At 47.2% G+C, this 20,549-nt stretch overlaps 1 protein-coding gene across 12 annotated transcripts in view; it reads left to right on the top strand.

Annotated features, from left to right (window-relative positions):
- IGSF21 (immunoglobin superfamily member 21) overlaps positions 1-20,549 on the top strand; it is a 299,326-nt gene that overhangs the window by 132,669 nt on the left and 146,108 nt on the right. For 2 of the 12 annotated variants that reach the window (XM_061600908.1, XM_061600902.1), the window contains exon 1: positions 6,905-7,072. The exons of 9 other annotated variants lie outside the window; for them this stretch is intronic. In XM_061600908.1, the coding sequence (XP_061456892.1) occupies positions 7,015-7,072 (58 nt within the window). In that variant the 5' untranslated portion in view covers positions 6,905-7,014. Of the gene's footprint in view, positions 1-6,904; positions 7,073-13,289; positions 13,396-20,549 lie in introns of those variants that run through there. One more of the 12 variants, XM_061600914.1, reaches the window with a different exon arrangement.

Here is a 20,549-nt window from a genome sequence, read left to right as displayed (position 1 = left end):
TCAGTTGCTTGCATCCCTCTGCGGGTCTGTGAGAAGGGAGAAAGAATATTTCTGTCCTCCCTTTACTCTCTCTCTCCCTGTTTATAATGTATGTCATCAGAGCTTAAATAATAATCTAAAAAAGACTTGTTTATCAGGCAGATTCTCCCGAAATCATAAAAGCATTAATAACGTCGTGTGTTCCCAAGCAAGCTGGTGCATTAGCACCCTTTTAAAAGACAGCATGACTTTCTGAGGGTGAAAGCGTCTTTTGCGTCTTTAATTCTGAGTCAGTTCCAAAGTTCAATCATTGCTTCTTCATCTTCTGCTTCTTCTTCTCTCCCTGTTCCTTGTTGGAGATTTTAGCCTCTCTCCTTCTCCCTCCCCTCCCCATCTGCCATGAGGCCTTTTTGGCAAATGAACTTGTGAGCAATGGAGAAAAAATGGAGAGGATTGGGTAGATGGAGGGTGGCGTGTGTGTGTGGGGGAGAGAGATGAGAGATTGGTGGGAAAATAGATGGGAGCTCTTTGGAAAGTGTCCATTTTATTCTCAGAGGTGTAGTCAAGATATAATTTCTATTGATCTGTAATAGTGTGTGCGTGCGGGGGTGTCTGCAAGACAGATAAACACCCAGCTGGGTAAGGAGTGAGGAAAAGAGAGGGTATAATAATGAAGAAATAGAGCAGAGCAGATGAATCGGTACAGGGCAGGAGAGAAAGGAGGGTGTTTGGTGGCGGAGGCCATACTGTGCATGAATGTTCCTACCTGCCAAAAGGAGCGCAACAAGACATCCTTAATAATAACTGCTGTCAATGTGGGCTTGTAGGCGCCGTGACTCGTATTTTGTGTGTGTATGTGTGTTTTCAATGAAATGGGGGAGAGTCGGCATCTATGGAGGCACTCTTGGTTCAGGAAGCTTGAAGGGGAGTGCAAACCATTGCTGATGGAACCGCTGTGAAGCCTGTTTATCAAAGCACCGGCGAAGCACATAGTGTCGGCTGCAAGGGGGAGTGCAAACCATTGCTGTTAGAACAGCTGCAAAACTTCAATCTGCAAGGTGGAAAGCCATCTGAAGCATCCATATGTGTGTGTGTGTGTGTGTACACACATGATCAGGGATGATGGCAGCTGGAGTCTGAGAACATCTGGAGGAGGACACCAGGTTGGTGAAGTTGCACATCGCATAAGTAGTGCATTTATTTTTGAGCGTTTTCATTTGTTTTTATTTTTGTGTATTAGTCCAATCAGCTTTCTTTTCTCCATATTTTGCCCTCCCCATGGCTAGTCAGAGTTGTCTAACCCCCCCACTACCAAATTGAATTCTTTGTTCTCATTAAGCTAGCTGCCCCTCCAAAGTCCCACCCCCTGCCATTACCCGGCTTGGTTTTAATTCACTTTCCAGCAAAAGCTGGTTCAGTTCAGGGTCATCAACATTTTTGGGGCTCAGTGGCTTGTTTGGAAATCTAAAACTGTCATGGGCACCACGTAATACCCTTTTCACAGAAGGAAAAAAAACCCTGGCAATGCTCAGGACCCCCCCCCCCACCAAAAAAGCAACCCAGGCAAAACACCCACCCCTCCCAAAAAGAAAAATAAAACACTGACAAAACCCTAATTTCACCATGAAACAATCTCCTCCTAAAATACATGGTGGGCACTGGGCACCAAAAGCACGGTAGAGGGTGCAAAATGGCGGTCAGGGCAACAACACAGTTGCTGCTGCAAAACCAGACAAAATGAAATGTATGTGTTTGGGCAATGTGGTCTGTGCAGCAGCAGACGGTGCAACTTTCCTGACTTCTATCCTAACTTGGTTGTGTATTTTAATTTTTTTATATTTTTGGCCTTATGTATAACAAATGTGGAAAATAGCTCCATGCACAGCACCCGGGCAGGCAAAGTTGGAGGAGGTGGAATTTAAATGCCTGCCAATTTGCAAAGCCAGTGCCCCGGGACACTGGAGACAATGCTTAGGCAAATCTGGGTAATTTTTGTCACCGTTAATAACGTTCAGAAGCTTGGCAGGTGCGATGGAGCCTCGCATTTTTTTGCACAGAGCAGGAGATGGCTTCCTGGGCTGCGGTTGAGAAGGAGGGGAGAGGGGGGAGTTCCATGTTGTTGCGTTAGGTTGATGTTTCTTCTGACTTTATCTTCCTTTAAAAAAAAGAATAAAAATTCACATTTGTTCCTCTCCCAAGAACCCTGCCTGGGGTACACGTCATCCTTATCTAATATTTGACTTCTCCCTGCCACGATTCCACTCCTCCATCAATGATAAAGGACTCACCAAAATGCACTGAAGGTGTCCCATCTTTTCCCCCTCCCATTAGGCCAGAGATTGGGAATTTGAGGCCTGGGGGGGCAAAAGTGGCCCTCCAGTCCTCTCTATCTGGCCCTCAGAACTCTCCCCAGGCCCCACCACTCACTGGGCCTTCTTGACATGACAAATGTTTCTGCCTGGCTGGAAATGTGACTGAACTCAGATCGGGCCTTTTGCATGGCTGCACGTGTGTGAGTTTGTGTAAAAACTGGCCTGCTGTACAAAGAGAAAAGTCACATTTGTTGCTCTGCCCACTTTTGCCTGTGGCCCCGCCCACCCCTGGCATGTGGCCCCCAGAAGATTGCCCAGAAGGGAATGTGGCTGTTCTGCGCTGAAAAAGGTTCCCTGTCTGCTTTAGGGGAAATGAGGTGATTGCCTCTGCAGTACTGAACTAAGGGCCAGCTGTCAGCCTAGTTAGTTTCTCTGTGTGGGGAGTGTGCCTGCCTGCCTGTCGTCTTCATGGCCTTCTCCTCAAGCAGCAAAATGTCCTTGATCGTCACCCTGCTGATGAGAAACTGGGAGATAAGAAGGTTCTGGATATTTGCAGGGTTGATCCTCCTCCTACACCGCCAGTCATTACAACCATGAGATATGGGTCTTATATTTATTTATGTGATTTAAGAAAAAGTATACATCGCTTGATTGTGAGAAACCTCTAGGCAGTTTAAAAAAGAAGATTAAAAATAACAGACTAATAAGAGAGAGATTAATGCACATAGCTCTAAGTCTATGTGTGGATAAGTTTTAAGCATGCACTGAAAAGAACACAGCTAAGGTGCCTGCCTGATGTCAAGAGGCAGGGAGTTCCAAAGGTTAGGTGCTGCCACACTAAAAGAACAATTTCTTACAAGTGTGGAACAAGTATTATGTGGCACCTGTAACGGGGCCAGTTCCACAGATTGGAATTACCTATAGCTGTCTAAAATATACTGCATAACTAAGCAGAAATGATTTACCAGGAGTCTGTATGTTTGATGGCTGTACCATTTTTTTAAAAAGTTTGATTCTTATGACAGTGAGAGAACTAGCCAAATCTGTGTGTGCTGTGTAGCGGTGAATGCCATCCTGTTGCCAATATTGAAATGAGATTTGACTGCCAGAGGAATGGAGTGTGTGTGTGGGTGGGTGCCACCTTGTCTAGGATTGTTTGTTAAATTTCATATCTCAAACCTATTAAATTTGTTTCTCAAGTTTCGCTGGCTGGCCACTGCGAGAACAGGATGCTGTCTTGGATGGGTCTTTGGCTCTTCTGATGCTGAGCTCTTATGTCATTGCCTTAGGCAGCAATATGTCTTGGATTGGCGCATGTGTGTGAAAGTGAGAGAAGCTCAGCACCCTCTACTGGCTCACAAGGGGTAACGTTATGCAACATCAGCCCCTGCAATTGGCCAGCAGTACGGCCACTTTGGATTGGCCGTACCCGATATATAAACACTAGAACCCTAGCCTGTTACTCCTTTTGCAGATCCCAGCAATTGCCTGGGTTTGCACTCTCCTCCTGAAGGTGCTTTAGCTAGAAAACCCCTTAGTGTGTCATCTTTTGTGTCCCCAAGAGATATCTGGTTTCGATCATGTTTGGCTGAAGACTGTTCTTTTTCTTGTGTGAAAAGCAACTCTCCCTCCCCCCCCCAAAATGACCTTTGCATTAACGCTGATGATCCTTGCTTCCGCACTCGGCTCCTTCGTTCAAGCGGCGTTGTTGATGCCTCAAACCACGCGCTTGAAAGACCCACCTCAACTGAAGAGGCCTTGCTGGAGTGCGATTATATCTCCAGCCAAATAAACTGCTGCCTGATTAATGCGGCCTTTGCGCCCTTCTCTGGAATATGCAGAGCCGCTTCTGCTGGAGGGTAGAGAAGAAGGACAGAGAGCCATGTCTTGCGCAAAAGAATGTGGAGCGCTAATTGAGCCCCCCCATTCCCTCTTTTCTTTTTTTATGGGATAGTTTGTGGCTTTTAAAATAATGGTCATTATTATTCTGATTGCTGCTTGCACAGTTTTTAAGACATGGAAGGGGGAAAGTGAACGCAAATGAGTTTTGCTCTTGAAACCATTGTTTGTCTATTTTCGTCCAGAATAGCCACAGGTTTCAGGAAGAAGGGGAAGACTGTGCTTCTCAAACATTGTTACTTTATCTTACTTTATCTTTAAAAAAAAAACAGAAAGAAAATGTATATTCTTTCCTCCTCCCAAAGATTCTGCCCAGGATACCCTTTATTCTTCTCTAATGTTAAACGTCTTTCTTTCACAATGCAGCCCCTCTGTCAGTGATTAAGGACTTGTCAAACTAAGTGCAATGCACTGAAGCTGTTCTCTGTCTCTCTCCCTCCTATTAGGCCTCGAGGGGGGGAATCTCAGGGCCAGGGGCCAAATGTGGCCCTCTCTGCTCTCTGTTCTCTGTTTGGCCCTTGGAACTCTCTCCAGCCCACACTCCTCACTGGCCCTGCTTTGCACTTGCAGAGTTTCTGCCTTTTTGTTGTTTAGTCTTCCCCCCCTTCAGAATAGCTGCAGGTTTCAGAATTCTAAGGCCACATCCGCACTACACATTTAAAGCATTATGATACCACTTTGTAAATGGTCACTGCTTCCCCTCCCCCAAGAATCCTAGGGGCTGTCATTTGGGCAAGAATGGCCATAGTTGGTGCACTAGTTATAGAAGTGCAGGATGGTCCACCACGTGGCACACACAGCGCTGTCCTCTGATGGAACAGTACAGCTGGGGAGGGCTACTGTTGCAAACTTTGTACCAGCCCAAGATGCTGGAGAAAGGGCAAGGATGTTGTCATGCCACTTAACGGTGTATGTATGTGTTGGAGAGACGAAGTGGACCTCTAACTACCTGATGCTGGAGTTGCCTATCAGAGAAGGGCTATTGTCTCTCAGTCCTGCTGGTGATTCCCCGCCCCCTTCAGCAGCCTCTGATTGGCCACTCTGGGAGTCAGGATGGACAACACTGGCCCTTAATTCTCACTGGCAACAGAGCTGAAAAGGTGGCCAAGGACACAGCCAAATATAACCCTGGATTTCCTAGCTGTCATTTGGGTTAACCAACTTCCCCCAGGCATTAATTGAAGTATCTTGCTTTGTGTGTGTGTGGTCCACTCCATTTAATTGGGGAAATCTGCTTAATTGGGATGTCTCCCTCAGCCATAGGCAGTGGGGATGACCCAAGGGACACGGCTGGTCCTTTGCATCTCTGTGCATGACGCCACCTTCTAGTGCATGCAAGGTCATGCTCAGCTGTGTGTCCCTTAAAACACTCTAAAACATCTTAAAAACAGACTCTAAAATATATTAATACATCTTTAAAATATATTAAAACAAAACATCTTTAAAAATGTATTAAAACAAAACATCTTTAAAAACATATATTTTTAAAAAAAACTTTAAAAATATCTTAAAAAGCAATTCCAGCACAGACACAGACTGGGATAAGGTCTCTACTTAAAAGGCTTGTTGAAAGAGGAAGGTCTTCAGTAGGTGCTGAAAAGGTAACAGAGACAGTGCCTGTCTAATATTTAAAGGGAATTCCACAGGGTAGGTGTCATCACACTAAAGGTCCGTTTCCTATGTTGTGTGGAAGGGACTTCCTGATAAGATGGTATCTGCAGGAGGCCCTCACCTACAGAGCGCAGTGATCAACTGGGTATATAAGGGGTGAGATGATCTTGCAGGTATTATTTCCCATGAATATAGTGCTTTCAAATATTCAGAGTGTTTCATGTGCTGTTATCTGGATGCCTATCCGTACAACAGCCCTGTAAAGTAGGCCAGCATTGTATTATGCCCACGTTACCATTGGGAAGACTCAGAGAGTGCCCTTGCAGCTTGCCCGGGGGTGCCTAATGAAGGGAGAGCAGAAATGAGATCCCGACTGACCAACACCTCCCGAAATAAGAATAACAAAGCAAAGTTGAAAAGCAGGATAGGCAAGCGAGCCGTCACATGGCATCTCCCTGTTAGGGCTGGGCAAGCATGCGCATGTCCATGCATACTCACCATTTAGGTCCAGGGGCTTGCCTTCTAAGGCATCCCTTGTGGCTTGGACCATAGACTTTCCGTGGCTGGCTGCTGAAGGGTTAAACCTCTAAAGCAAGTGTGTGTGTGTGTGTGTGTGTGTGTGTGTGTGAGAGAGAGAGAGAGAGAGAGAGAGAGAGAGAGAGGAGGAGGAGGAGCAGAGCGGTGGGACTCTCTCGCTGCAATAAATCCGGCTTAAAGGACGGGAGCAGAGGAACCTCGGATGGATTAAAGGAAAGTCTATATTACAGACGCCAGCACAAGGGAGGGTGGCGGGGGGGAGAGAGTGGAAGCGAAAGAGGAGGAGGATGAGTTGAAGGTTGCCCCCCCAGCTCCAGCTGCTAATCTGGTCCTTCCACAGGAGGCGAGAGAGGGGGGGACTGAACAGGCGCATCCTTTGGGTACCCCGCTCAGCATCCTTTGGGTACCACTCGCCATCTCTTCCGTTCTCTTCTCTCTCTCTCTCTCCCCTCCCCCCCAGCCTCTGCTTTTTGGAGGGTTTTTTTGCATTCCTTCTTCCTTCATTGCCTCCTGCTCGGGCTCCAGCAGGCACCCGCGATGCTCGCCGCCGCCGCCGGCCACCGAGGCTCCAGCTCGGGGCCTCTGCCCGCCTCGCGGTCCGGAGCGTCGTCATGCGGAAAGCCGGGGTGCTTCTGAAGCAGATGGAGTTTCTCTCCCGGGGGCCAAGACACCCACGATGAGCCGCCTGCTGACTCTTTGCTTCCTGTTTAGCAAACTCTTCGATGCGGCGCTGGGTGAGTCGGTGGCACCTGCTTTGCGTGTTTTCGGGGGGGGGACAAGAGGGGGAGGGAGGGGAGGCTTTCGGCCCCCCCACACACCAAAGGAGAGGCATGTGGCACGAATCCCAGACGGGGATCGCTCTCCTTCCCAAACCAGCACTGCTCTGACTCGCCCTCTCCCCCAAATGTTGCAAGAATGTACGCATAGGGCATGAACCTGCGATTTTTTTACTGTCCAGATAAATGGGGAGCTTCTGAGCTTTTTTTGGGGGGGGCGGGGGAGTCTGTGGAAGACTAATGTTTCCCCCCCTTAACTCAATGCCAACTTCAGCCATCCTGGTGGTTCAGTCCTTTTGGTCCAACTCCTCAAAGCGGTCCTTTGTGGAATCCCTGCTTCCTTGTGGACAGTTGAATGATGATGTCCCCCCCACAGAAGAAAAAGACAGGGAGGAGGTGGCCGTGTTGTGTGCCTCCATTTATGCCCATCTTGTGCCAAAGCAAGCGCTCTCATGCCTTCTCCCCCAGTTTCCTAGAGTGGTGGTGGTGATGATCCCTTTCTCAAAGTCCGCACATACACACACAAATCAGCCAACATTGTGTGAACCCAGAACTGAAGGCTGAGAACCGTCTTTCGGTTGCATCTGCCGAGTTGTTATCCCTTCTGGAGAAAACACAACTTAGTATGTGCGGAAATAAACCAGGGAGAAGGCTCAGGATGAGGCTGGGGTGAGTTGGGGAAAGCCAAGGGCTGGCAGTGAAAAGAGGGCGGAAGGCGAAAAGGCGTGGGGGGGAGGATGTTAGTCTTGGTGGGTCACCAGCTGAGTTCTCCAAAATCGCCTTCTCTCGAAGCTGGTTTTCTTTTTACTTTATGAACCAAACTCTGGGCTGGTTAGTTGACTAGGAGATTAATTTGGGAGAGTGTGTGTGAGAGTGAGAAAGCTTGTTTCCTTTGGTGTGTTATGTGTGTGGGTGTTACTTCGCTCTTGAATTTAGGCTGAAACAACAGAGAACCTTTATGAGCTCAGCCTCTCCGGGGGTTACTTGAGGGCAGATGTCTGATGCTCTGTGTGTCATCTGGAAAGGAGAGTTTCCTCTTATTTTTTTTAATGTATTTTTAATGTTAATTATTTTTAATGTATTAAGCACCCACCCACTCAGGCTTGGGGGGGCATGTACTGACAGAGCTAGGATGGGCAATATTTTGCTTCAAATCCAATCCCATTTTTGCTGTCCTCCCTTCCTTGCACACTCACTCACTCTCTTCTTCTCCCCCCCCATATACGTTGGGGGGCAAAGTCTAGCAGAGAAGGACTTCAGAAATGCACCTCTATGCACCCCTTAACCTTCCCACTGTCCCTCAGCCTTAGGTGATTTCGGACTCCAAACTTAACCCTTTTGTGCTATGGAAGTAGGGCTTTCGCTATGCCTGGTTTAAAATAATAATGAAAAATGCTTATTTCTGAAGGAGGTGGGTACATTTTTTAATGGGTTTGTGTGAGTGGTTAGGAAAAGAGATTGGGTGAGCCTCAGTTACACCCCCCTTTCTGTGTTGGGAGGGTGTATGAGCTGGGAAGGAGTGGAGAGGAGGAGGCAGAGTCTTTCTTCCTCCCTTTTGCAGTGTTCTGGCAGGGGGAGGAAAAGGGGGTTGTGGCATGGGTGACTTCTGTTTGGAGATGGTTCCTCATCTTCATGCCTGGTTTGGAGTGAGTTCAACTGGTTCCTTCCAACCTAGATGATCTCATACTGTGCAATGACACTGAGTCTATGGGATTCCCCCTCCTTTTAATAGTCCAGCTCAAATCTCCCAGGTGAACTGTAATTTGGATTGAGTAATAACTGTGAATAAAGTCAGGCAGCTCGTTGAGAAAACATCATTCCTTGATTCTTTGGGATAAGGAACAGGAAGACTTCAATACATGGTCTTTGGTGGGATATTGTGTTATTGACGTTATTATTTTCCCAATGGTGGTGACAGTGAACAAGACAAAATGTTATTTATGAAGACCAAGTTATTCAGAACAATAAATGACAGTTCTGGAAACAAAGAAATATCATGGTGGGCGAGAGACTACCTTGATTTGCAGCACCTGAAGTTTATAATGCTAGAGGCAAGCTTTTGGGTCACACAGGGCTCTTCCCCAGGTTGGCTTTTTTAAAGCAGAAAATCTACATATTTGTATTGGCAACTGAGACATTTTTACTTGGTTGCTTTATACGTTTCCTGCAGACTTGATTTTCTCCATTAAGAACATAAGATAAGCTCTGCGGCTGGATCATGCCAAAGGGGGCCCTTCTTGTTCAGGCTCTTGTTCACACAGTGGCCAACTGGGCCCCCCCAAAGGGAAGCCTGAAAGCAGGACCTGAGTGCAGCAGTGCCCTCTCCACCCCTTCCTAGCTCATACGCTCTCCCAACCACAGAAAGTGGGGGACCTAACTGAGGCTCACCCCATCTCTTTTGCTCACCACCCACAAAAGCAAATGGGTCGTGTTCCTCCACAAGTGGTATTCAGAGGCATACTCTGACGCTGAGGCTGGGACAGGTGTGGGGAACCTCCAGCCCTTCTCTGGAGGACAAATGGCACTAAGGTCTAAGGCACCTTCCTGTGCTTCTATTCTGAAGTAAGCCCCACTGAGTCATCTCGAGGTTTTCTTCTAGGTAGGACTGCACAAGCTTGTTATGCCTTGTGATTCTCGCACCGATTCTTCAAATTCTTCCCAACTTGGGGTGTGAGTAAATAATAATTGCTGAATTCAGATGTGCTAGATGTGGGATTGCCTCACTCCCCAGCAGAGGGAGCCATGCATGTGCATTCTGCAGCAGCCGCTGACTAAACAGCTGCATGAACTTTGCAAACTTTTCTGTAGAGTTCCCTCGGTATGGTTTCATAAAAGGGGGTCATTCCCCACCCCTTAACCCCCACCCCGCTTCTTCCATCTCTGCTTCACTTTCTGCTCCATCCCCTTGGAAAAGGGGAGGAGCAGGTTTCTTGTGCTGAGTGCTTTGTTCTGCAAAAAGATTTTCATAAAGGAAAATAAAAAGGCTTTCAATAATAGAAAGCCAACATAAGCTTGACTATCTTTTTGTTTTAAGCTGCCTTGGTAGCAATTAATGGCCCAGAAATTTATCTCTGTCTGTATTTTGCTGCCATAGAAGTGGGTTGTTGGGTTTCTCCTTTTTACCAACCTTAAATTCAGTTTTCCACATTTCTGTGATTTTTTAAATAAAATCCTCATAAACATTCTCCAGAACTTTACTGTGTTCTCCAAATCTTTGTATGCAGTTTGGGCTCAGGCACACGTTTTTGCAAGCAATTTTCTCCCAACATAGTGCATTTTTTGGTATGCTACTTTCAGGAATATATCCATTTTATGCACGCTTTCCCCTAATATATGCATTTTTTGTAAACATTGGTTGGAGCACTGGATTTGAGGGATAGCTGTGTGTTGGTTCTCATATTGTTTTGGAAAGTGTGAATTTGATAAATTTGTCTTCAGATGTGAACTGAATGAAATTTCTCCACTGTTCCTCCTTAAGAGTGCTTCTAGTCCGTACCAGAACTTTAGGTTTGTGCAATTAAAGAAGATTAAAGCACTCTGTCACCCTAGCACAAAAAATCCACTTAACAAAAGGGATTTTTGTGGTTAGGGAAGAGCCAGGGAAATGCTATGAAAAGTGTGGGATGATGGAATGACTAACAGAAAGGAGTATGGATGCCTCCAAGCAAATCAGGATGAATGCTCATTGTCATATAGGCCACATATACACAACATACTGTCATAGGTTTGGGGGTTGAGGTAGATGATTTCTTTGGGTCCCCTTCAAGCCTGTGAACTTGTATCTGAAGCTGGGATATGCAAGCAAGAAACCTGCTCTGCTGGTCAGACTAATCTCCTTCGTTAATCTAATAGAGTGGCCAGATGAGCTAATGGGTCTATCAATTGCCCATTAACAGGTAAATAGATTTTGGGCAGAGAGATCCTGTTGTTATTGGAACTCTTCAGGTGAGAGGTCCTTCCTCCTCCTCCCAATCCAGGAGCCAAAGACAGGCTGGTGTTTTTAATTTAGTCTGATGAAAGGCTGGGAGTTGGAGACAGAGAGGCTTGCTTGCTCTCTGTACCCCCAAAGCTATGGGCAATGGGGAGCAAGATCTGATGGACTGTTAATGCTGTGAACCCCTCCATCTTAAGCTCAGGTTGGAATGTGTGTAAATAAAACCCAAATATCCTATGAGACACCATAGTCTCTGCTGACCTTCTTTCCAAAGAAACCAAACCCTAGGTAAACACAGCAACCCCTGGAAGTCTCGCAGCCCTTGGAGATTGGGGTGGTGTATAACAATACATTTAAAGCACATTATTTTCTCCAAAGAATCCTGGGAACTGTCGCTTACCCTCACAGATCTACAATTTCCAGGATTCTTTGGGGGAAATAATGTGCTTTAAATGTATGCTGTGTACATGGCCATAACAGCTCCACAAACAAATCAGAATGAATGCTCAATAAAGACTGGATGTAATCTAACCTCAGCCCATGTGAGTTTTGTACAAGGAAATCAGGATGAATATTTAATAAATAGATCATCTGGAGGAGCCCATACATGGCAGGACTTAGCATCTTGATCCAGAAAACACAATTAACCAAACTGGTGTACTTGCGGATCCCAGGCACTCACCCGTCCAGGCACTGATCAGACCCAAACCTGCTCAGCTTTGGCAAAGGATGGTCTCATGTGACTTCAGACCAAAATTTTGGTTGCCGTTGCATTGACCTCTGGCACTTAACAGTGGAAGCCTAGGTGTTTACTCTGAATCAAGTTGCACTGTGCTCATTGGCATTTACTCCCATGTAAGTGTGTATTATGAGAACCAGTGTGGCATAGTGGTTAAGGTGTAGACTATGACCTTGGAAACCAGGGTTTGAATCCCCACACAGCCACAAAGCTCCCTGGGTGACCTTGGGCCAGTCACTGCCTCTCAGCCTCAGAGGGAGGCAATGGTGAACCCCCTCTGAATACTGCTTACCGTGAAAACCTTATTCGTTGGGTTGCCATAAGTTGGGATTGACTTGAAGGCAGTCCATTTCCATTTTTAAGTGTGTGTTACATTGTAAGGATTGCAACATTACTAGGCGCATAAGAAAGCCCCATTAGATCAGGCTAGTGGTCCATGCAGTCCAGCCTCGTGTTCTCTCAGTGGCTAGCCAGATGCCTCTTCTGGGAAGCTTGCACGCAGGACCTGACCGCAAGAGCGCTCTCCCCTCCAGCAGTTTCCGGCAACTGGTATTTGGAAGCATCCTGCCTTCAACCATGGAGGGGAGAGCATAGCTATCGCAACTAGTAGCCTTTATTAGTCTTATTCCCACAGGAGGGGAGAGTTGCTCTTGCGCTCAGGTCCTGCTTGCGGGCTTCCCGTTGGGGCACCTGGTTGGCTGCTGTGAGGACAGGACTCTGGACCAGATGGCCCCCTTTGGCCTGACCCAGCAGGTTCTTCTGATGTCCTTACAGCATCTCTGGCATCAGGAGAGACTAGCAATGTCTGGATGCCAGGATACAGCGTGAGGTGGGATGCAGAAATCCAGGACTACACCAGCAAATTCCAGCTGAAATGAATGCAGGCTCAATCCCTGATTGCACCTAAAATTGCAAGCAATGCCTGATTTCTCACAAAATGATAAGGGTTAATAAAAAAATCTTTTTAAAATAAAAACCTACTCTCTCTCTCTGCCATTGTGGCAACCCCACAAGGGGCTAGCGTGGTCTTGGGGATGCAGAATTTGTTTGTGTCCAACCCCACAAGGTTGTTGTGAGAATAAACAGCAAGGACACTGCAAAGATCTTTCACTGTTGACTCTAAACAATCAAAGGCTAATCAGAAGCAAGGGCCTTTCTTAAACACAGCAGGGGGATGTTGTACTCTGCACTGCAAATGATCAGTGCTAATGAAACGAATTTTAATTGTGTGCATTCAGTTTTCCTCTGGGATCCAGCAGACTGTCTCTTATGGGATCCTTACATTTCAGTTACTGCTCCCTCTGGAATGGTTGGCAGTGTCTCTTTGAGAGGGTGTGTGTGAGTGGGAGAGGCAGACACGCCTCCTTCTGGCCATGTGTTATGTAGGTCAGCTGACCAAGTGGTATATAAAAAGGGAGGTGGTGATGTCAGGTAGGGAGTTAAATGCCGAAGATGGGTAAGGAGAGAGCCACAACTGAAAACTTGAAGAAAGTGGTGTTTGTCATTGTGTTGGCTCTCTGCAAATGATTTGAGTTAAGACTATCACCTTAGTAAAAAGGTTTTGATGCCGTGGACCTCTTCCAAGTGTACTGGAGTATTCTGAAGATGGTGAGTCATATATTCCTATTTTTGTTTTATTTGGCTGGTGAATTAGAGTTATTATTATTTTCTTGCTAGTGCTGTTTAACTTGGCAACAGACTGAGCCATCGAGCTGGTCCAGCTGTGGTTATTATCGATTGATCCACGGGTAGGGTGAAGGCTGTTCTTAATGGATGCTCTGTGGGCTTAAGGGGTCTGGTTGGTTTTGCACATCACGTTGGGTCTTCGGTTGGCAGAAGATGCGGTCTATAAAAGTTTCACACTTTAAAAAATATTCAGGGGAGGCTGAGGCCAATATCTTCTTCTAAAAGCTGGCACGTGCCTTTTAGTCATTCCTAGATCTTTACTCCACTTTCTTCTGCTAAAGATAGTGCTGTTTCTGATTCCACCAGAGCCACTGCTGTCTCCGCTGTGCTCTCCCACGAAGCCTTTGAGATTTATACTCCTCTGTTTGGGAGGGGGCAGCTTTTTCCCCAGTCGTCCTTTCTTCACCCGCATGTCCCTCAGACTACTATTTTTATTTATTTCAGAGACTATTTCTTTTCACTTCAGACTCTGCTTGCTGTGATGGGGACTGGAGAAGGTGACTGCTATGGTGCCCTCCATGGAGGCTGATTCCATTCCTTTCTCCTGTTTTGTTCCCACTCGGACAATGGGGTTGACCTCTTGGTGGCCCCTCTGTGGAGAGACCCACGCTCACCTGGAAAGTCTTTCTCCCTCAGCCCAATGACCAACGTTAAATGGGAGCTGGAACGTATGGGAAGCGGCCTTATGTATATCCTTGGTCCATCTAGTTCAGGATTGTCTGCCCTGATTGGCAGCAGCTCTCCAGTGTTTCAGGCAGGGAGCCTCTCCCAGCCCTAGCTGGAGATGCCATGGTCTGAACCTAGGACCTTCTGCATGCAAGCAGATATTCTTATTACTGACCTACAGCCCTTTCCCTTAAAAGAAAGGAAGATTCCAGTCCTCATGGTTCTGACTGAAGGGCTGATTTAAACAGAAACATAGGAAGCTGCCTTATACCAAATCAGATCATTGGTCCACCTCACACAGTTTTCTGTACTCAAGGGATGGGGAACCTGTGGCCCTCCAGACGTTGTTGGACTCCATCATCAGTGACCATTTGCTGTTCTGAGTGGGGCTAATGGGAGCTGGGAATTCTATCTGGGAATTCAGGCAGGGAGTCTCTCCGTGCCCCACCAGGAGATGCCAGGGATTGGCCCTGGGACCTCCTGCATGAAAAATAGATGCTGTATCATTTAGCAATGGCCCTTCCGGCTTGTTCCTCATCAGTCCATTGGTCCGTATAGCCTAGCGTTGTTCAGTGTAGCCCGGGATCCTCTACTTAGAACAGCTGCAGTTTTCCTTGATCAGGCAGAAAGGGGCCTTTCTCAACCAGGTGGTCCTCCTTGGCTAAAGAACCCAGGAATTCAAACCTGGGGCCTTCAACATGCAGAGCAGGTTCTTCTGAAGCATTATGAATTCAGGTCACTGGTCCATGGATCACCTGCTCTGGTGGGGAACTCTGTGCTGTCCAAGGTCTCAGGCTGACATCTCTCCCAGCCCTGCAACACGAGAACACCTTAACTCACTGTTCTTCAACCTTGGGTCCCCAGATGTTGCAGGACTGCAAGTCCCATCACCCTTGGCCATTGACTAAACTGGCTGGGGTTGATGGGAGTTGTAGTCCAAAAATATCTGGGAACCCAAGGCTGAAGAACATCTTAACTAGAGATGCTGGGGCTTTCATGTTGCCAAGCAGATAAGCCATGGCCATTACTTCAATGGGCCTACTCTTGAGTAGGACTAGCATTGCATATGACCCACCATCCTTGTACCTTCCCCAGCCCCAATTCATGCAGGTGGGTGTGTCTCATATCTAGTAGCCACCAGTTGTCAGAAGCCATTAAAGAAGCAGTGTATGTAGCTGATAGCTATACAAAAGACTAGAGGGGGCACTCTCTGCAAATGGCACTGTGAGAGAAGGACTCCTGTGGCTTCCGCCTTTGATCCCAGCCCTTTTAAAAATAAAACAAAATATAATGCTATCTTTTCAAGTCAGCCCTTCGAGAGGGAATCGCACCAGCAGGAGGAGGCCATGTGTGCAGGGGGTGCCTCCAGTTCCCTTACGTGGACTCTTTGTGCCGATTCGCTCCTTCCCCCCCACACACATGAAGCGCCCGTGCAGGAGCCCCCGGGGCCCTTTTGCAGGATGCTGGCCCTGCTGCTCGCTCCCTTAGCTCATTTCACAGTCACCTCTTGTTCATGCTCTTTCTCCGAAAGCGATGATGTTGTTTTAAAGCTGGGGGTGGGGAGGGAGGAGGAGGAGGCTTTCAGTCAGGGAGTCCTCCCCCCCTTGGTCCCTTCATTTGCGTGTATAGCAATTAAGAAGCTGGCAGGACTATCAGCCGGAAGGTACTATGCAGGAGTTTGCACCTCAGCCTTTCTCCTTTTGAGTTGTACTTTTGTACAAAACTGGCACCTGGAGTGGGTGGGGGGACTGGACTGCATGGGCTCTTGCAGGGCTTACTGGATTGTAGTTGTCTGGGGTTGTGGGGGTCTTATATTTTTGGGATCAGGCTCTCAGCAGGGTCCCTATGTACAAGCCAGTCAGCATGAAAGGGGAATATGTTAGCCACTCAGAAGAGTCTTCTCATTTGGCTAACAAAATGCTCCCTTGTCTTTTCATTCTGATTGGAACCAATTGGACAGAAAGGATGAGAGTCAGTCCCTGAGAAGACTCTCCTCAGTAGCTAACACGTGCCTCCCCTTCCATGTTGAGTGGCTCCTAGGGTAATTGAGAAGTGAGCTTCATGGCAGAGTACCTTGGTCTCCCAAATCCTAGTCTCACACTTGGCTTCATTTCAGAATTCCTGAAATCAAAACATCTCTAGCCAAGTTTAGCCCCCAGAGAGAGACCCCTGGGGGGTTGGGAAAGCCTGCGCACACAGTTGTTTTATTCTGGTTCTGTAATTCTGTAATTACGGAAGAGACAATGAATCCTGGGGATGTGGCTATGAGGGGGCCTGCTCTGACTATCATTAAGGGACTCTGCGCTTGTGAATCTGGAACTGCAATACTGCTGTTGCAGGGAAGTAGGGTTCCTCAGAACCTTATTGAAGGGTGAGAGGTTCAGTAAGGTCAGATAAGGAGAGGGATGGCAAGGGATGGGGGACACCTGTGGCCCTCCAGATAACATTGGATTGCAGCTCCCATCATTCCTAACTATGGGCCACTGGGAGTTGGAAGGTCAAAGCCTCCCCATCCCTGAAGTAGTCCATCACTTGCCTTTACTGCCCCTAGTTTCCTCCATCACTTGCCTTTACTGCCCCAGCTTCCTCCATCACAGCCCTGCCTTCTTTTGATGCTGGGGTGCGGGACACTGGTGGCCCTCCAGATGTTGTTAAATGTCCTCTCATATCATCACTAAACATTGGCCCTGCTGGCTGCTGAGAGCTGAGAGACCAACAACATCTGGTGGTACCCCTTGAGGGCTAACCCTGTTCTACGATAAATGGCGGCAGATCTCCAGGGTTTCCAGTAGAGATGACTTTGGGGATTGGATCTGGGGCCTTCTGCATGCAAAGCAGATGTTCTGCCACTGAGCTGCAGCTCTGCCCCTGCAACAGCAAACATGTGGGGGGCTGGCTGGACTTGATTTCTGTATATGTATGTGCATGGCACTATTCAATTAAAAAAGGTCCCTGCTCCTGAGCAGCTTACAATCTGAGATTCAGCACAGGACAGGAGGGGAAGGAAGATGAAAGCGAGGGTAAATTGGCTAAGAATGTGCATTCGGCTTGGTGGAGGTGTGAGGCACTCTGTGCATGTTCAGATGCACATCTGTCCTTCTGTATGTTGTTGCAGAGGTGAACTATGGGGTTACGAAAAGGATAGTATTTTTAAGCTCTTGGTTATTAGCCCCCTCTCAAAACCTGAGAGAAGTGGGCTACGCAGGGTGAGATTTCTGTACAAGAAGGTTCCAAGAGTGACCAGATGAGGAAGGGCCCTGATTTGGAGACTGGAGGACAAGGCCGTTTAATCTCCTCCCTCTCCTCCCTCTCACTCCCACCCCGGCTCATAAATCATTTCAAGCAGAGTCACAGGCGGCCTCCGAGCTGCACAGTTGCAATGGATCTGTCGAGAAGTCTGTTTTTTTCCTTTGTTGTTCATGTGCCAGAGCTCCTTGGTGCCCTTTCCTTGCCTTCTTCCAGAGGTCCTTATTTTACTGATGGGTCCTTCCCTCCAGGGTGTGTGTGTGTGTATTAAAGGTAATGACTGGGCACTCCCATTATCTCCTCGGCATTATCATTCCTCCCTCCTCTTTGACAGCCTTCCTAAAACAAACCCTCAATCACAGGCTGTGCAGTTTCCCCTCCCCCAGCTGTTTTTTTTTTTTGCTTTTGAAATGTTAGGGAGCCTTTGTCTGGAGTGCGGATGGCTAAACACAGGGAATGAGGGAAACATGCTTTTGTTTTATCCTCCCTTTCTGGGGAAGGCAGTGTGGTATAGTGGATCCAGTCGTCACCCTAGGAATGTCGGAAGCTGCTTTCTGCTGAGTCAGACCGTTGGTCCATCTGGCTCAATACTGTCTGCACTGACTGGCAGTGGTTCCCCAAGGTTTCAGGCGGGGAATGCCCCCAGCCCTATCTAAAGATGCTGTTAGGAACTGCACCTGGGACTGCCTGCATGCAAAGCAGGTGTTCTGCCATGAGACATGGCCCTTCACCCAAGCCTACCTCATAGGGCTGTTGTGAGGGGGGGGAAGGAGGGGACCTGTGCATGTATGTATGTCCCTAAGATATTCCTATCCACCTTTCTCCTTCCAGTAAGCACCCAAAGTGGCTTACGACGATATACTGGCAGACCTGTCCAACTCTTTTGAAAGAGCATGCAAGAAGTCCACATTTATGTTGTATGGTGTTTTGTTCACACTTGTAAAATGCACCCTTTCCCGTGCATTGGGGTGTCAAATAATTGACTTCCTACACAAGAATTTTGTACACATTTTTTGTGCACATCAAAACGTTACCACAGAATCTGGAGAAGTGTGTGTAACCAGACTGAGATTGCGCTCTGATCCATAGCAAACGCCATGAATTGAACGACTTCAGGATGTGGCCCTGAGTGTCGGCCGCCTCCTTAGTCATCGTGTGTGCCACCTTGAGCACTTTAGATCAAGAAGGGAGGGTAAGCATCTGAACAGGTAGATGAATGAATTCCTTGGGAAGGGCCTGAAGGACCACATTTGGCCTGAGGGTCTCCAGTAGCCATCAACTTTTTTTTGAAGATCTCTGTAAAAGTTCCGAATCAATGAGTTGTGTCTTACTGCTTCTGTTCTTTCTGAACTACACAGACATAAGCTTTCGGAGTAGGACATTTCCCATAAATCTCCCCTCCAAAAGGGCTGAAGGCATCACACTGACAGGTGGAAGAGGGGATGGAGTTAGAATTTGATTTCTCCCTTCCATCCCCTCCCTCTGGAGGTAGGGGATTCTGTGGCAGGCTGCAGAGGTGCTTAATTTAGGTTTTGCATGGGTTTCTGCAAGCGACCCAAAATAGGAAGGGGGGGCTGGTTCTTTGAAAAATGGAAGGCTCGTCTCTTGAGTGGTGGCTGTTGCGTTTTGGCTGATATCAATGGGCGTCCAGCGCTGCCGAGAGGAGATAGGGTGGAGGTGAAGATTCCAATTAACACTTTCTTAAAGACAGCAGAAATTTCAAAGCAAAGCGTTTCCTTGGCAGGAAAGAGGAGGCCTTGTAAACTAATTAACCTGTGCGAAAGGCCAAGACAGTGATGGCGGATGAAGCTTTTTTGGATTTTGCTTGAGGAAAAAAAGTTCTCTCCTCTCACCCAGTCCCACCTTTAAGTTCCGTTGTTTAGTGGGGGGGGGGAGATCTCCCTACTTCCGTTGTGTCAGGATTTAATGAACATGAAACTATCTCTATTTTGACCCATTTTCTCTGTTAAAACGTAAAACATGCAAATGAAAATTGGTGTTTAAATGCTATGCATTTTTGTGCATTTTTTACCAAGAAAAATACGCATTTTGCTTTTCTATTCATTTACATGCTAAAATATGCATTTTTGTATGCATTGTCCCACTGAAATACACATTCTTGTCCAAATATATTTGTAGATATTTACCCGAATCTGCATTGTGCAAATCGGAGATGTGCGCAGTGTCGTCATTAATGGTGTTACCCGTGAATTAGGTCAGCTGGCCTCCAGTTGCGGACAGAACAGAATTTTGTTCAATCCCTGAGCAATAGAGCTGAGATCCTGGATAGGCTGGCCATGAGCCACAAATTTATTGGGTAGCTTTGCAGAATAGGGCAAAAACTCACGGGGACAAACATCAACCGCCTCCTCCTCTGCCTCCTACAACTACTCCATTTTAATGCATCCCTTAGGGTTAGGGTTGTCCCAAGTGGTGCCCTAACAGAGGCAGTGCCCACAGGGAGAGGTGTCTGACAAGGTTGCTTGCTGGTGCCACTCCTTTTCAACCTTTATGTCAACGGCATTGTTAATGTCTTAGCGGGGCCGGAATTCTTCCCCCCTCGATTTTAAACACAAAGTTGTCAGTATTACTTTATGCTGACGACCTAGCACTGATTTCCATCACACAGGTGGGCATGAGGCGATTGTTATCCTCTCTGGGTTCCTATTGTCGTAATGAACACCTCAAAATTAATCGTTCCAAGACTGTGGTGGTAGTTTTTGGGAAAAAGTCCAAACAGCATGTGTGGAAACTAAATGATAAGCCCATTCTCCAACTACGCCAGTTTAGATATTTGGGCCTCACTTTTACTTCTTCTCTATCCTGGAATCCACACATCACAGCAATGAATTTAAAAACTTCCTATTCCATCCAATCGCTGTGCCGTTTTTTCTATTTTAAAGGTGGAAAGGCTGTCCCCCCTGCAGTCGAGGTGTTCCAAAAGAAACTTATTCCAACTCTCCTTTATGGTGCCGAGATTTGGGGCTACGTGAGGATCCCATCCCTAGAGAAGCTACAAAACGCCTTTATTCGAAGGATCCTGGCCCTTCCAAAAGGGACGCCGTCTGCCCTTTTGAGGCTGGAAACTGGCTTACACTCTTTAGAAGCATTGGCTCATGTAGCCCTTGCTTCCTTCTGGCTAAAATTGGTGGCCATGGATGACT

Source organism: Rhineura floridana, chromosome 18 (assembly GCF_030035675.1).
Source record: "Rhineura floridana isolate rRhiFlo1 chromosome 18, rRhiFlo1.hap2, whole genome shotgun sequence".
Taxonomy (NCBI): Eukaryota; Metazoa; Chordata; class Lepidosauria; order Squamata; family Rhineuridae; genus Rhineura; species Rhineura floridana.
This window is presented reverse-complemented; position numbering and strand designations above follow the sequence as displayed.